The sequence below is a fragment of the Liolophura sinensis genome, chromosome 9 (genome assembly GCF_032854445.1).
Source record: "Liolophura sinensis isolate JHLJ2023 chromosome 9, CUHK_Ljap_v2, whole genome shotgun sequence".
NCBI classification, from domain to species: domain Eukaryota; kingdom Metazoa; phylum Mollusca; class Polyplacophora; order Chitonida; family Chitonidae; genus Liolophura; species Liolophura sinensis.
The window spans coordinates 812,705-828,700 of record NC_088303.1 but is presented as its reverse complement, the minus strand read 5'-3'; the positions used below and the strand labels follow the sequence as shown (position 1 = coordinate 828,700).

General features: G+C 42.7%; 1 protein-coding gene across 1 annotated transcript; it reads left to right on the top strand.

The window, feature by feature from the left end:
- Window positions 1–8,218: 8,218 nt before the first annotated feature.
- LOC135474967 (uncharacterized) lies at window positions 8,219–15,774 on the top strand (the record flags this gene model as incomplete). The annotated part of the gene is made up of 6 exons (XM_064754672.1): window positions 8,219–8,511; window positions 9,614–9,733; window positions 9,973–10,089; window positions 11,487–11,546; window positions 13,845–13,964; window positions 14,942–15,774. Coding segments are annotated over exons 1-6 (1,266 nt in total), but the record flags the coding sequence as incomplete, so codon positions are not given.
- Window positions 15,775–15,996: the final 222 nt, after the last annotated feature.

The following is a 15,996-nucleotide window of genomic DNA, read 5'->3' as shown; positions in this document are numbered from 1 at the left end:
CTTTAAGGTTGGTATATTTGGACATCAAGTGTATACTTTAAGGCTGGTATGTCTGGACATCAAGTGTATACTTAAAGGCTGGTATATTTGGACATCAAGTGTATACTTTAAGGCTGGTATGTTTGGACATCAAGTGTATACTTTAAGACTTGTATATTTGGACATCAAGGGTATACTTTAAGGCTGGTATATTTGGACATGAAGTGCATACTTTAAGGCTGGTATATTTGGACATGAAGTGCATACTTTAAGGCTGGTATATTTGGACATGAAGTGCATACTTTAAGGCTGGTATATTTGGACATGAAGTGCATACTTTAAGGCTGGTATATTTGGACATCAAGTGTATACTTTAAGGCTGGTATATTTGGACATCAAGTGTACACTCTAAGGCTGGTATATTTGGACATCATGTGTATACTTTAAGGCTGGTATGTTTGGACATCAACCTTTACAGTGTGTCACTCAGCGAACGATGTTTACCTGGTGAATTCTGACCATTGTTTTGCGCATCACTCATATAATTTATTGCTTGGTCGGGTCATACAAAGTCTTCTATTTATTTATTTATTTGATTGGTGTTTTACGCCGTACTCAAGAATATTTCACTTACACGACGGCGGCCAGCATTATGGGGGGAGGAAACCCACCAAAGGCTTCTAAAATGTTACATATTGCTGCCTCGCTTGGCGCTCAACACTGAGAGGTTCGAGCATGGAAACATGAATGGTTATATAGCCAGGTGTCAGTATGTAATGTGACTAGGTGGGGTGTTATATCTGGTGTCTACCGCATGATACTTCATTAGCAGTAGGAATTTAGCGACATGGACTCGCCAAGACCTAAAGAGTCCTCGTCGTCACATGAAAGCTAACACAACAATGTTGTTTCATTCAACACAGAAATGTGTTTCTTCAACACAGAAACGTGTTACCCCAACACAAACATGTGTTACCCAACAGAAAAATGAGTTACCCCAACACAAAAATGTGTTAAATAAATCTGAAGTTCACTTGTTTATGTTGTAAAATAATAAGACACAAACGAGACATTGTGTCAGTTGAACACAAGGCAGAGTTGTTCAACTGTGACACAACACCTTTCTTGAAATGAACACAAGTTTGTGTTCATGCAACACAAGTGGTTTTTGTGTGTATACATACATAAGTTATTGTTTTCAACAGATGACATTTCTAGAATTACTGACATGTTATTCGGAAAAGTACCAATGTATCTCCTCAGACTTCTGGTAGACCTATGTACTTTTATATGCATGACCGAAGACCTTGAAGAGCTCTGACTTTGGGTTGAAATGGACTTTGGCAGAGCAGTGCGTCTTTCTTTTGTTTGCATATTACCACACATGCAGTCACGCTTGGGTTGTTGCAAAAAAATGTTAATACTAACGGCAACGTTACAATAAATTATTGCTGTGGTGTGGCCAGCGGCGCGAGACAACAAGTCATTGACGATCCAAATCGCCATCACGACTGATTATACGTCCGTACTTCAGATTGTCAGCCTGTTGACAGCGACAGATCATCGTCCAGACGCATCTGCCTGTGCATATCACTAAGGCATAAAACACTCTGGTAACCTTGGCAGCAGCGTGATACGAACGACATGTGATCAGTGTTAAACGAAATTCAGTGTAAAAATTAACCAAAAGATCATGATGAAAGGGTGGAAGAGACATCCCTCCACTGTATACAAGGCATTCACAACAAAGCATACGTGCTGTTGGATTGTTGCAAGAAACTCAGTCAATGTACGCAAAATGTTAGGGCACAGGAACACACTCAATGTACGCAAAATATTAGGGCACCGGAACACACTCAGTGTATGCCAAATGTTAGGGCACAGGAACACACTCAATGTACGCAAAATGTTAGGGCACAGGAACACACTCAATGTACGCAAAATGTTAGGACACAGGAACACACTCAGTGTACGCAAAATGTTGGGGCACAGGAACACACTCAGTGTACGCAAAATGTTAGGGCACAGGAACACGCTCAGTGTACGCAAAATATTAGGGCACAGGAACACGCTCAGTGTACGCAAAATGTTAGGGCACAGGAACACACTCAATGTACGCAAAATGTTAGGGCACAGGAACACACTCAATGTACGCAAAATGTTAGGCCACAGGAACACACTCAATGTACGCAAAATGTTAGGGCACAGGGACACACTCAGTGTACGCAAAATGTTAGGGCACAGGAACACACTCAATGTACGCAAAATGTTAGGACACAGGAACACGCTCAGTGTACGCAAAATATTAGGGCACCGGAACACACTCAGTGTACGCAAATATTAGAGCACAGGAACATACGCGTAAATGTTGTTTTGCTCATATCATTCTGAGTATGTAGAAATTCAACATTCTCTACATAGATTACAACATTATGGTAGCTGGAAGAAAACATTGTTATGTTGGCATTATTTCCATAAGTCAGTGCTGAGAAGAAGCCACAGGCGTTTTTTAATTCTCATCACGGCCGGGGGTATGGTTGTGAGATGAAGTGCTTGTCTTGTAGGCCTGACTGAGATACTATTTGCAATCGACCTACATATTATCTGCGAACTACGAGTTTGATTTATTGATTTATTTATTGATTGATTCATATATTTATTTATTTGTCTGATAAAAAAGAGTTTTATGCCGTACTTAAGAATATAGCACTTATATACGACGGCGGCCAGCATTATGGTGGGAGGAAACCAGGCAGAGTTCGGGGGAAACCCCCGACCGTCCGCAGGTTGCTGGAGTATATATATCGAAACAGATTTTCATACACCAGTCGTCGACCGAGATGAACGTTCCAGATCAATAATCGCGAGGTCAATTCCCAAAACGACGTTTAACACAAACTACCAAAGAACTAGGAAGGTATATGAAGTACGACAATAGGATGGAGTCCTGCAAAGACAAGCTGTCAACGGTTTTCATTTATAATGGAAAGTCGCATATATGGTGTTCTAGGCGAATGAGTGACACCAGTATTCAAACCGTGTACCATGCTAGTATATAAGTTGTCGATAATGATGTGTGTATCTCTATTGCTCTTTGATTGCAACTTTTCATATATCCAACGTGACGACCTAATTAAGTTCGATGAATATACTGCCCTTAGCCCCGGGTTAAGCGGAATTAGACAGTCATGAAGCAGAGTGCTGGAGATTTGGACGCTCTGACCATAAATACTTAAAAGAAAATTATACTCATTGTAAAACTTAAGAAACTTAGAGTTAAGGCGTGTGGTGAAATAACCTTGACACGCTAGTTTTTGCAATAATAACAAGTGACGTTGATTGAAGTGGTGGGTAAATATCTTTTACAGCCTTTGCTATACACGGATTGCTTAAAGCCAGCAGATCATTAATATACCGTTTAGTGAATGAGAAAGATTGGGCCTGGTAAAGGATTACTCCGTAATAGTTCCTGCATATAGTGGTATGATCAGAGAGCAGGTACACGTCAGTCAAAAGGGGGCACAATTTGAATACCATTCATTGAAATACCTACACACTGTTAATATATGGTTTCCTCGAATTTCAGATAGATGTTATTAATGAGAAATTCAAGGAAGGCGACTTTCCCACATAAGACTAAAGAGGAATCCAGCATCAGCTGAACTTGAACTCACGGTTACACGACTACGAGTTTGAAATTTGTATTTGATGTCATTCCTAGAATACAGACTTTCTTTCATCAGTGAAAACTATTGATTACTTCTCTTTTACTTGTTACTGGCCTTGTTTCCTATATATGTATTATTTCTTACATATTCCTTTGAGAAACGCCTTTCGTAAGGTGAAGAAAGTATAAAAACGAAAATATGTAAACCACTTCATACTGGGATTTCGCTGTGGCTGTGACATACCCAGTAATCGATACACGGTCACGACACCTAGTCTGTGCTCAATATACACGATTCCAAGAATTTGTTCTTTTGTGTGAAGTGAAGTGAAGTGAGGTAAGTAGCACTAACTTTAAAAATTTAAAACACGGGGTGTGAGGGCAATTTCGGATTTCGACTGGGAATTTGTAAACTCCCACTCTCATTGTTTGGCGTTCGTATCACCGTGCGACCAGCATTACACTCTTAAAATTAAAATATGATCTATATATCGCTTTATAATAATGTTAAATCCAACATCTGATGGAGGAAGGAAAGCAGATGCAACGTTAGAATTGCGTTTTCTGAAGAGTTATAAATTCAGCACACTACGAGTATATCCCACTCTCCACCCAAATATCCGAATGTTTACCTTTGGATATGTAAGGTGCTTGTGTTTTTTAATCTATGTATTTTGAATGAGTGCTTTAGACAAGCAGGCCTATAGACCTACGGCAGCATGAATTAGGACTACAAATCTACGCTGCATCTTTCTGAGGAAGTGTTTCAGCTTACTCGTGATTGATAAATGTGAACCTTTACATTAAAAAAGTAAATGTATACTTTTATGCGACGTGAAACTTTACTGAATTGAATGCCGCCCACCCGCATCTTCGTCAGTAAACGTTTACGGAAAAATTTTAACAGTTTTTTGAGTATAAACTAACTTGAAAACACTCAGATCGCGTCGTAACATTTACAGTGTGCCTTATTTAACATATTTCATTATTTTAGCCTTTCGAAAACGTTGGCATTTTACCATTTGCGTTTTAAGAGTGTGCTTTTGATGAAGGTCACTTGTCCTCCGCTAGTGTACGTCGTGCAAGTGTGTACGTCACTTGTGGAAAAGCTCACCGGTAACTTACCAAAGGTCGGTGGTTTTTCACGAGCATTCAGCTTTCCTCGATCCATAAAACTGATCGCATGAGAAAAAATCTTGAGTAACAACAATCAAACGAATACATGAAAACATGTAAAACATACAAAACACACATTTGAAGGCTCCGTGTACGTATATGACATACAGGCCTACATATACGAATTGTCAAAGTGTGTTTTTGAGGTTTCAGTCTGTGACGCGTGAAGTCGCGGACTCTTGGTTTATGGGGTAAGCCTGCGTAGGGAATGAGGGAAACATATTGTGTTGATCGGGAGGGGAGGGGGCCTGACAATCAGCACGTCTACAGACAATGGACTCTCTGAAGCAGAACAGGGAATCACTGTCTGTTTGCGAAGTTTAAGGCATTACCTCTTTGTTGCTCAATTTTGTTTACCACGACGCTTCGATACGGCTGTACACACGACGGGTTAATCACCCGGCGGTACTCTTCCTCAAGAGAGACTTCTATCTCATGGAATTTCAGGCGACTTCAAATTAGCATAACATAGCACTGTTTTGGTGTATAGCAACACAATATGTTCAAGGAAATCCGATTTGGAGATTCAAAACAAACGTCAAAAATAATGCCCTGAATTATTTGTGTGTGCTGTTCTCTTTATAAACCGACCAAGGTGCAGGATTGGAAAAGCTGTTTCGACATATAGATAATGAACATACATATTTTTTAAAGATGGAAGCCATTGTGGAAAAGATTGTTTTTATTTAGTATCTCTAAAACATTCTTGGACAAATGCTTTGAAGTTTTTTTTCAAAAGAATTAAAGAATATCTTGAAGTAAATCCGATGTTGTGGGTGTACTTAAATGATCTTGCTTGCTTGCAATTGTTCCTTCAGCATTAATAAGAATGAATTTGTACATGATTTTGTACATGATTTTAAAGCTAGTACACGCACTGAACCTTCCAACAACCGAACATTAATCATAAGCCGACGCAATCTGTGAAGAGCAGAAGATAAATCTATTACGCTATTTGCGCATGAAACAAATCCCCGCATAGGATCGGTAAATGCTTAAATACGTCCATTCAAGTTCAAGGTTTAAGGTTGACATTAAAATCAAAAAGGAATGCCTGGATAAGAAAGATAATGTGGCACATAGACCCAAATGTAGCAAAATATAATTTCATGACAACCAGTTATCAAAAATGTAGCTGGTGACATATTTCAGCTGTCACAAAAACCAAATGGACTCAAAGATCATTACAGTTGATGTAAGTATTAAAATACGACCGAAACATGGATGTCAATCAAAACAGCGCAAATGTTATGCCAGACAATCGTTCAAAATTCCATGAGTATCGCAATGTGCCTGTATATGCATAAACAACCTTGGAGTTTTTGGATGACAGTTTGATATTGCTGAGAAGCTTGGCATAACGACTAACTTTAACACTGATTATGACTGTAGCTGTAGGGCGGGGCAGCCGTGTATTGGAGACCTCCCTCTCACAGGTCCTTGCAGATTACGGCCCCCGAGAAGTTGCCCAGTTCCTGTCGCGGCCTGATGTCTTTACCAGCGCCCCCATTGTTATCTGCCACCATACAGTGGACAAAACCGGTTATCCATCATTGTTCGCAAATACAAAGCTGGAGGGCATTTTTTAAGTTGTTTTTGATCCCGTCTGCATGGGAAACGGGTTTAATTGCAATGACGCGTACAATGAATGGTCGTTTGCTAACGGTGTATATAAGCACCGGTCACTGACCAGGTCCACAGAACTTTCGGTACACGTACCTCAACATGAAGTGGACTGGCCTTCTCTGTGTCTTGTCGCTGGCCCTTATCGCTGCCCGGGTAAGTTTTACTACTCTCTTAAAACTAAATGTTATGATGCATATAATAACTTTGATAATGTTAAATCCAACAGTTTGGTAATGTTAAATCCAACAGTTTGGTAATGTTAAATCCAACAGGTTGGCAATGTTAAATCCAACAGTTTGGTAATGTGAAATCCAACAGTTTGATAATGTTAAATCCAACAGTTTGGCAATGTTAAATTCAACAGTTTGATAATGTTAAATCCAACAGTTTGGTAATGTGAAATCCAACAGTTTGATAATGTTAAATCCAACAGTTTGGTAATGTGAAATCCAACAGTTTGGTAATGTTAAATCCAACAGTTTGGCAATGTTAAATCTAACAGTTTGGTAATGTTAAATCCAACAGTTTGGTAATGTTAAATCCAACAGTTTGGCAATGTGAAATCCAACAGTATGGTAATGTGAAATCCAACAGTTTGGCAATGTTAAATCCAACAGTTTGGTAATGTGAAATCCAACAGTTTGGTAATGTGAAATCCAACAGTTTGATAATGTTAAATCCAACAGTTTGGCAATGTTAAATCCAACAGTTTGATAATGTGAAATCCAACAGTTTGATAATGTTAAGTCCAACAGTTTGTCAATGTTAAATCCAACAGTTTGGTAATGTTAAATCCAACAGTTTGGTAATGTTAAATCCAACAGTTTGATAATGTTAAATCCAACAGTTTGGTAATGTGAAATCCAACAGTTTGGTAATGTGAAATCCAACAGTTTGGTAATGTTAAATCCAACAGTTTGGCAATGTTAAATCCAAGAGTTTGGTAACGTTAAATCCAAGAGTTTGGTAATGTTAAATCCAACAGTTTTGTCATGTTAAATCCAAGAGTTTGGTAATGTTAAGTTCGACAGTTTGGTAATGTTATATCCAAGAGTTTGGTCATGTTAAATCCAAGAGTTTGGTAATGTTAAATGCACCAGTTTGATAATGTTAAATCCGAGAGTTTGGTAATGTGAAATCCAACAGTTTGGTAATGTGAAATCCAAGAGTTTGGTAATCTTAAATCCAACAGTTTGGTAATCTTAAATCCAACAGTTTGGTAATCGTAAATCCAACAGTTTGGTAGGAGAGGAAACAGTTACAATGTTATATAAACACTTTCTAATTAACAAAGACAGTAAGAAACTGTTGTAATCTAAAACTGTATATCATGTATCAGATTACCACGTTTTGTGTGGTGTTCCACGTCTTAATGACATATAACACTATACATTGCTGTTACATCATAAATGTAAAAACGTCCTCTAATCTGACTTACAAGCATGTATTACACGGCGAAAGATTTTAAGCCGTTGCCAATCAGATTTTACAGCATTTAATATGTGTCATTTTTACACTTAGAAAATGTTTACCTGACAGGATAAACTTGAAGGGAAAAAGAATGTGACGAAAGAGAATACCCTCCATAGACCGCTGGCGCGGCAGTACGGTCCACTTTAGAATTTAAAATTTTTTATACACTTAATGCCATCTTTAAAAATGTAAAACAAAATATTTCAGCAGTCTCTCAGGCCTTGCCTCCATTTTGAGCTGTGTTTTCCTTTAGGATAAATTCACATCTACTCACGTCTCATCTATGTTTCTCTCTATTTTGTTTGTATGCTATGGACAGTTTAAATAGCAGGCTTTCTTGGTCGAATAAAAGAAGGTATGGCCGTCCTAGTTCCAAATACTCTATCGCTAAGACCCATTCTACTAAAATACTCGGATATTTTTTTAAAACGTACAGGCCCAGGTTATTTATAGAATATATAGTTTGTTAGTTATTCTGTTCATTTGGTTACTTTGTTTTTTCACAAACGTCTTGGCGGCCAGTGAAGATGTTATTGTTTGACTTTTACAGGGTGATGATTATGGGAGCGGTGAGATGGATAGTGACAAACGTAAGTAGATTCCCCTTCGTGCTTTAAGCACAGTTCCGTTATAATGCACGTGTGTGTCCATCAAGAAACCGCTATACTTTGATAGTGGAAGTTCATTTCAAAAGCTTTCGTTCTCCTGGATGAATACACCGCGCTGGTGTTGTGCAATAGGCCTATGTTCACTTAATAAGTGACATCAAATAGGTGACGTCGGCTCCCGTTGGAACTTAGGTTTCTGAATTTACTGAAAAGGGGACTTTCTTAGTCCATTCTATTAGCTGCTACTCTTTCAGAGGTACAAAACAGGAAAATTTAACTGAGTGGAGTCACTTTCTGGAATTTGCTCTGTGGGCATCCTGAGAAAATCGCCCAAAGCTGCAAGCGTAACTCTTTTGACTCACCGGTACCTGAGAATGAATGCGTCGCTACTCGGGTGGGGAGGAAGGCAGGGAAATCGGGGAGGAGGAGTAATATGTGTACGTCAATTGCACCCCTCCTTCTGCATAGCTATGTTCTTAGCACATCTCAATATACAGAGCAAGGCTTGATTGTTAACAGCTTTGAACCCATTTTACCATGGAAGTACAATAGATTTCGCAAAGCGAATGTAACGATGTGTACCCATACAAATGTAACGACCATATCATTCAGTTTTGGGCCTATATCACAGTTTCAAAAAACTGCGGTTCAAGTAAAACCAAATATAACGCACTGTTAATAGTATCTCTAAAATTAAAATCCTCTCGGTTTTCGTCTTCCCCATTAATTTTACACAGTTATAATCAGCATTGTTTATATAATCAGCTTCAAACTCCAACTTGGACAGGGAATGTGTAGATAACTTTGACACCACCGTGGCAATAAACAGTTCACCACGATCGTGTATCAGTTTGTCCAGTTAAACTATCAGTGAGGAACACGTGTCCGTCAACAAACTTACCAAAGTCCGGTGGTTTATACCGGGCTGCCCGATTTCCTACATACATGGCGTTCAACAACATTGAAATATATAAAAGTAAGATAGGGCCTAGAGTTCAAACAATGGTTTCATGGAATGCATGGAGATAAACCATCTGTGTATTGCTATTGGTCTTCATCTTTTACCCTTCTTTTGTGTTTTCAGCTCTCACTTTTGATGAAATCCGCGGAATGGGCAAAACTTTCAAGACGTCTTTCCACTCAGTATTTGTGACTCTCACCGATTTTTTGAAAGAACCAAACTTCCTTAACGGGACCGCCACGGGTAAGTCAAGGGATGTAACAAGCATTCCATACTGCTTAATAAATGACGATACAATGTAGAATGTTTGAAGAGCAGTTATCCAAATGTTTCAGACAGCATTGTACCAAATGTTCTGTTATCATCTCTAGTGAATACAATGTCGATACTAGCACTATATTACTACATGTGCATATTCCAAATTCTTCTTTTTTTCTTAATGTTTAAAAAATTATTAATATGTACTTTAATTGTGTGACTAGCGGAGAGCGTTAGCATGAAGCTGGCCCGAGCTGACAAGGCGCTGGCAATGTTGATGAAACTTGGCGGGCTGATCAGTGTAGTGTTAGAGGAGGCCCGGGAACGGAGTGAAAGATTTGGTGAGTGCATTTGACCCTGGACCAGAATAATTATAGTGCACTATCAGGGTAGAATTAACACTTTCATTCATTAATTGTAAGGGTCGGGCTTGGGGGTGGGGCGGTCTTTACGGAATCAAATAGAATTAAATGTTTGATGCCTATAGTCGATTATATTTAATAACCATATCCACAGTATAATGTCCGTTGACATCAGATTTACTTGTTATAACAGTCAGTACTGAAGACGAGATAACTGGTTCTCAATATCATGCATAAGTGTTCCATTCCATCTCAGCCACGTGGCTTTATTTTTGATATCAGCTTATAGCAGTGACTGTCCTGCGACGAGAGGGACACAATCCTGTTATATGGCCCAATACTGTATCGTCAACAAAAAAGCACTCAAATTAGATAAAGATGCCGTTCCTCCATCCTCTGCCTGACTCAACTCGTCATGCTGCTATGGTTTCCTCTGTCCTCTACCTAACTCACTCTGCCACGGTGCTGTGGTTTCCTTTGCTCTCCACCTCATCCACCCTGCCATGGTATTTGGTTTCCTCTGGCCGCTACCTGACTCACCACAACATGATGCCGTGGTTTCTTCTGTCCTCTGCCTGACTCACCCCGCCATGGCACTGTGGTTTCCTCTGTTCTTCACCTGACTCACCCTACCATACTGCTATGATTTCCTCTGTCCTCTACCTGACTCACCCCACCATGCTGCTATGGTTTCCTCTATCTGATTCACATGCTCATGGTGCTGTGGTCTTCTCTGCCCTCTACCTGATTCACCCTGCCATGGTGCTATGGTTTCCTCTGTCCGCTACCTGACCCACGACCCCGCTATACTGTTGATGTTTTCTCTGTTCATTAACTGAGCTACGACCCTGCAATACTGTAGAGGTCTCCTCTGTCCACTACCTGACCAGCGACCCCGCAATACTATGGAGGTTTCCTCTGTCCATTACCTGATCTACGATGCCACAATGCTGTGGAGGTTTCTTCTGTCCACTGCTTGACAAACGACACTGCAATACTGTGGAGTTCTCCTCTGTCCACTACCTGACCTACGACCCCGAAATACTGTGGAGGTTTCCTCTGTCCACTACCTTACCTACGACCCCGCAATACTGTAGAGGTTTCTTCTGTCCATTACCTAACCTACGACCCCGCAATACTGTGGGGGCCTCTTCTGTCCACTACCTGACCTACGACCCAGCAATACTGTGGAGGTTTCCTCTGTCCATTACCTGATCTACGACACCACAATGCTGTTGAGGTTTCTTCTGTCCACTACCTGACCTACTACCCCGCAATACTGTGGAGGTTTCCTATGTTCATCAGCTGAACCGTGACCCCACCGATCACATCAGAAAACATCTTCTGTAACCGCATGCATGCTTTTTTCTCCTTAGGTTTACCCAACCAGCAGCCATGTTCCGCAGCTCTGGAGAAGGTCTTGGACGAGATGCCAGGTATGATGTCGAATGTACTCCCTCCTTAATTTTTCTGATCGCTGTTTTTTAATGGTGATATGTCCTTATCTTATATAATAACGGACGCCAGTTTGTGATATAAATGCATCTGGGACGTCAGGTTCCTCGCTGAATTGAGACCCGTTTCACATATCCAGTTTGGGCTAGTGCAAACTTTGACCTCCTGTACAACGGAAAACTTTTGAAGCTTTAACTTGGCTGAAAAAGTATTACCACTGCATAGAATCAGTGGTCAACATTTGATCAGTCTGATGCATATATTGGTGAGTCTAATTTGGAATGGCTTTTTCTTAAGCTCAATCCCGAAATTGCTTTGTAACACGATCCTCTGTATAGCTGAATGTATTTACCTATATATTGATCAATTTACCTATATACTGACCGGCGTTATACCGGGTAAGAAAGAGCTATACGTACCTCGATTTAAAAGCAATGTGTAGTGTAGTAAAGCACGGCCACAAACATTGTCCCAAGACATTTATTGCACCAGTACATTTCAACTATAACACTATGCATTGGCTTGCCACGCTGTATAGTGCATTACCTGGTATAACGTCTGCAAGCTTTGACACGTGTCATACCGCGCTGTATAGGGGATTACCCGGTATGACGTCTGTAGGCTTTGACCAGTGTCATGCCGCGCTGTATAGTGGACTACCAGGTATGACATCTGTAGGCTTTGACCAGCCATGCCGCGATGTGTAGTGGACTACCCAGTATGACGTCTGTAGGCTTTGACCAGTGTCATACCGCGATGTGTAGTGGATTACCCAGTATGACGTCTGTAGGCTTTGACCAGTTTCATACCGCGATGTGTAGTGGACTACCCGGTATGACGTCTGTAGGCTTTGACCAGTGTCATACCGCGATGTGTAGTGGATTACCCAGTATGACGTCTGTAGGCTTTTACCCAGTGTGATACCACGCTGTATAGTGGACTACCCGATTAGACATCTGTAGGCTTTGACCAGTCATGCCACGCTGTATAGTGGATTACCCGGTGTGACCTCTGTAGGCTTTGACCAGCCATGCCGCGATGTATAGTGGACTACCCGGTATGACGTCTGTAGGCTTTGACCAGTGTGATACCACGCTGTATAGTGGACCACCCGATTAGACATCTGTAGGCTTTGACCAGTCATGCCACGCTGTATAGTGGATTACCCGGTATAACGTCTGTAGGCTTTGACCAGCCATACCGCGATGTGTAGTGGACTACCCGGTATGACGTCTGTAGGCTTTGACCAGTGTCATACCGCGATGTGTAGTAGACTACCCGGTATGACGTCTGTAGGCTTTGACCAGCCATGCCGCGATGTGTAGTGGACTACCCGGTATGACATCTGTAGGCTTTGACCAGTCATGCCGCGATGTGTAGTGGACTACCCAGTACGACGTCTGTAGGCTTTGACCAGTGTCATACCGCGATGTGTAGTGGACTACCCGGTATGACGTCTGTAGGCTTTGACCAGCCATGCCGCGATGTGTAGTGGACTACCCAGTATGACGTCTGTAGGCTTTGACCAGTGTCATACCGCGATGTGTAGTGGACTACCCGGTATGACGTCTGTAGGCTTTGACCAGCCATACCGCGATGTGTAGTGGACTACCCGGTATGACGTCTGTAGGCTTTGACCAGCCATGCCGCGATGTGTAGTGGACTACCCGGTATGACGTCTGTAGGCTTTGACCAGCCATGCCGCGATGTGTAGTGGACTACCCGGTATGACATCTGTAGGCTTTGACCAGTCATGCCACGCTGTATAGTGGATTACCGGGTATAACGTCTGTAGGCTTTGACCAGTGTCATACCGCGCTGTATAGTGGATTACCCGGTATAACGTCGGTAGGCTTTGACCAGTCATGCCACGCTGTATAGTGGATTACCCGGTATGACGTCTGTAGGCTTTGACCAGCCATGCCGCGCTGTATAGTGGATTACCCGGTATAACGTCTGTAGGCTTTGACCAGTGCCATGCCACGCTGTATAGTGGACTACCCGGTATGACGTCTGTAGGCTTTGACCAGTGTCATACCGTGCTGTATAGTGGATTACCCGGTATGGCATCGGTAGGCTTTGGCCAATGTGTGCCACCGCACGTTGGGCCCAGTGCGGCTTTTCGTCAGTGCTTTTTGTAAGGTTCCTTGTAAGGTGAGGTAAGGTATGGCTGGACAAGCAGTTTATCACACAGCTGTCATGTAAATAAAATATTCTTGAGTACTGCGTAACCTACCAATCGAAAAAATGTCTTACAAGCAGAGTGTGTTTGTTTACAGAGGAGCGGACAGTTGAAAACTTGATCATGTTCTCAGATGCCGTGAAACTGGAAACCAACTGCATCCGAAGATTCCTCATGATGATCATGAAAGATGTGGCCATTATGGCGCAAACCCAAGGTATTGTTACCATGACGACGAACTGTCAGTGTCGCTAGATACACATACATACATAGTATGGCGCAAACCCAAGGTATTGTTACCACGACGACGAACTGTCAGTGTCGCTAGATACACATACATACATAGTATGGCGCAAATATTATGAGCGTGGGATCAACGTCTGATTTTCTTGAATCCCCCTTGGTTTAAATTATAGGTATGACAATTGTCCTCTGTACCTCAAAAATAAGGAAATATCAGCACTATGTTGATGACAGAAAATACATTTTTAAGATATTCCAATCTGTGACTGATGTTGATCACTGATCACCTTGTTGACTCACAGACGACGCTGAATTGTAAGTGTGACTGTTGCGGATCACTGACCACCTTGTTGACTCACAGACGACGCTGAATTGTAAGTGTGACTGTTGCGGATCACTGACCACCTTGTTGACTTACAGACGACGCTGAATTGTAAGTGTGACTGTTGCTGATCAGTGACCACCTTGTTGACTCACAGACGACGCTGAATTGTAAGTGTGACTGTTGCTGATCAGTGACCACCTTGTTGACTCACAGACGACACTGAATTGTAAGTGTGACTGTTGCGGATCACTGACCACCTTGTTGACTTACAGACGACACTGAATTGTAAGTGTGACTGTTGCGGATCACTGACCACCTTGTTGACTCACAGACGACGCTGAATTGTAAGTGTGACTGTTGCTGATCAGTGACCACCTTGTTGACTCACAGACGACGCTGAATTGTAAGTGTGACTGTTGCTGATCACTGACCACCTTGCTGACTCACAGACGACACTGAATTGTAAGTGTGACTGTTGTGGATCACTGACCACTTTGTTGACTCACAGACGACACTGAATTGTAAGTGTGACTGTTGCGGATCACTGACCACCTTGTTGACTTACAGACGACGCTGAATTGTAAGTGTGACTGTTGCTGATCACTGACCACCTTGTTGACTTACAGACGATGCTGATGGCTTCAAGCTTGACGCCATGTTCCAAAGAATCTCATTTTACCTTGGTCACATGGGCAATGCTGCTGGCGTCCTCCGCTCTAAGATCCAGCAGTCCGTGGAGAGAATCAATGAAAACGTGGACGACATGGTGACCTCATATCCCATGAAAAGACAGGGTGGCCAGATGGGCGGACAAGACAGTGGTCAGATGGGCGGGCAAGGTGGTGGCCAGATGGGCGGACAAGGTGGTGGTCAGATGGGCGGGCAAGGTGGTGGCCAGATGGGCGGACAAGGTGGTGGTCAGATGGGCGGACAAGGCGGCGGTCAGATGGGCGGACAAGGTGGTGGCCAGATGGGCGGACAAGGTGGTGGCCAGATGGGCGGACAAGGTGGTGGCCAGATGGGCGGACAAGGTGGTGGTCAGATGGGCGGACAAGGTGGTGGCCAGATGGGCGGTCAGATGGGTGGACAAGGTGGTGGCCAGATGGGCGGACAAGGTGGTGGCCAGATGGGCGGACAAGGTGGTGGCCAGATGGGCGGACAAGGCGGCGGTCAGATGGGCGGACAAGGTGGTGGCCAGATGGGCGGACAAGGTGGTGGCCAGATGGGCGGACAAGGTGGTGGCCAGATGGGCGGACAAGGTGGTGGTCAGATGGGCGGACAAGGTGGTGGCCAGATGGGCGGTCAGATGGGTGGACAAGGTGGTGGCCAGATGGGCGGACAAGGTGGTGGCCAGATGGGCGGACAAGGTGGTGGCCAGATGGGCGGACAAGGTGGTGGCCAGATGGGCGGACAAAGTGGTGGAGCAAACGGTGGACGAAATGGAGGACAAAATGGTGGCCAAAAGGGAGGGCAAAAGGGAGGGCACAACGGGGGAGGACACAACGGAGGAGGACACAGCGGGGGAGGACACAGCGGGGGAGGAAAAGGTGGACGCCATGGCTGAAAAATGTCATTGCCGTAGAGGTAAATATGTTTGTAAATGGTCATGAATGTATAATGTCAGTTATACAAACTGACATTATAACACACAGTGATAAAGGTAAAGATGTTATACAAACCG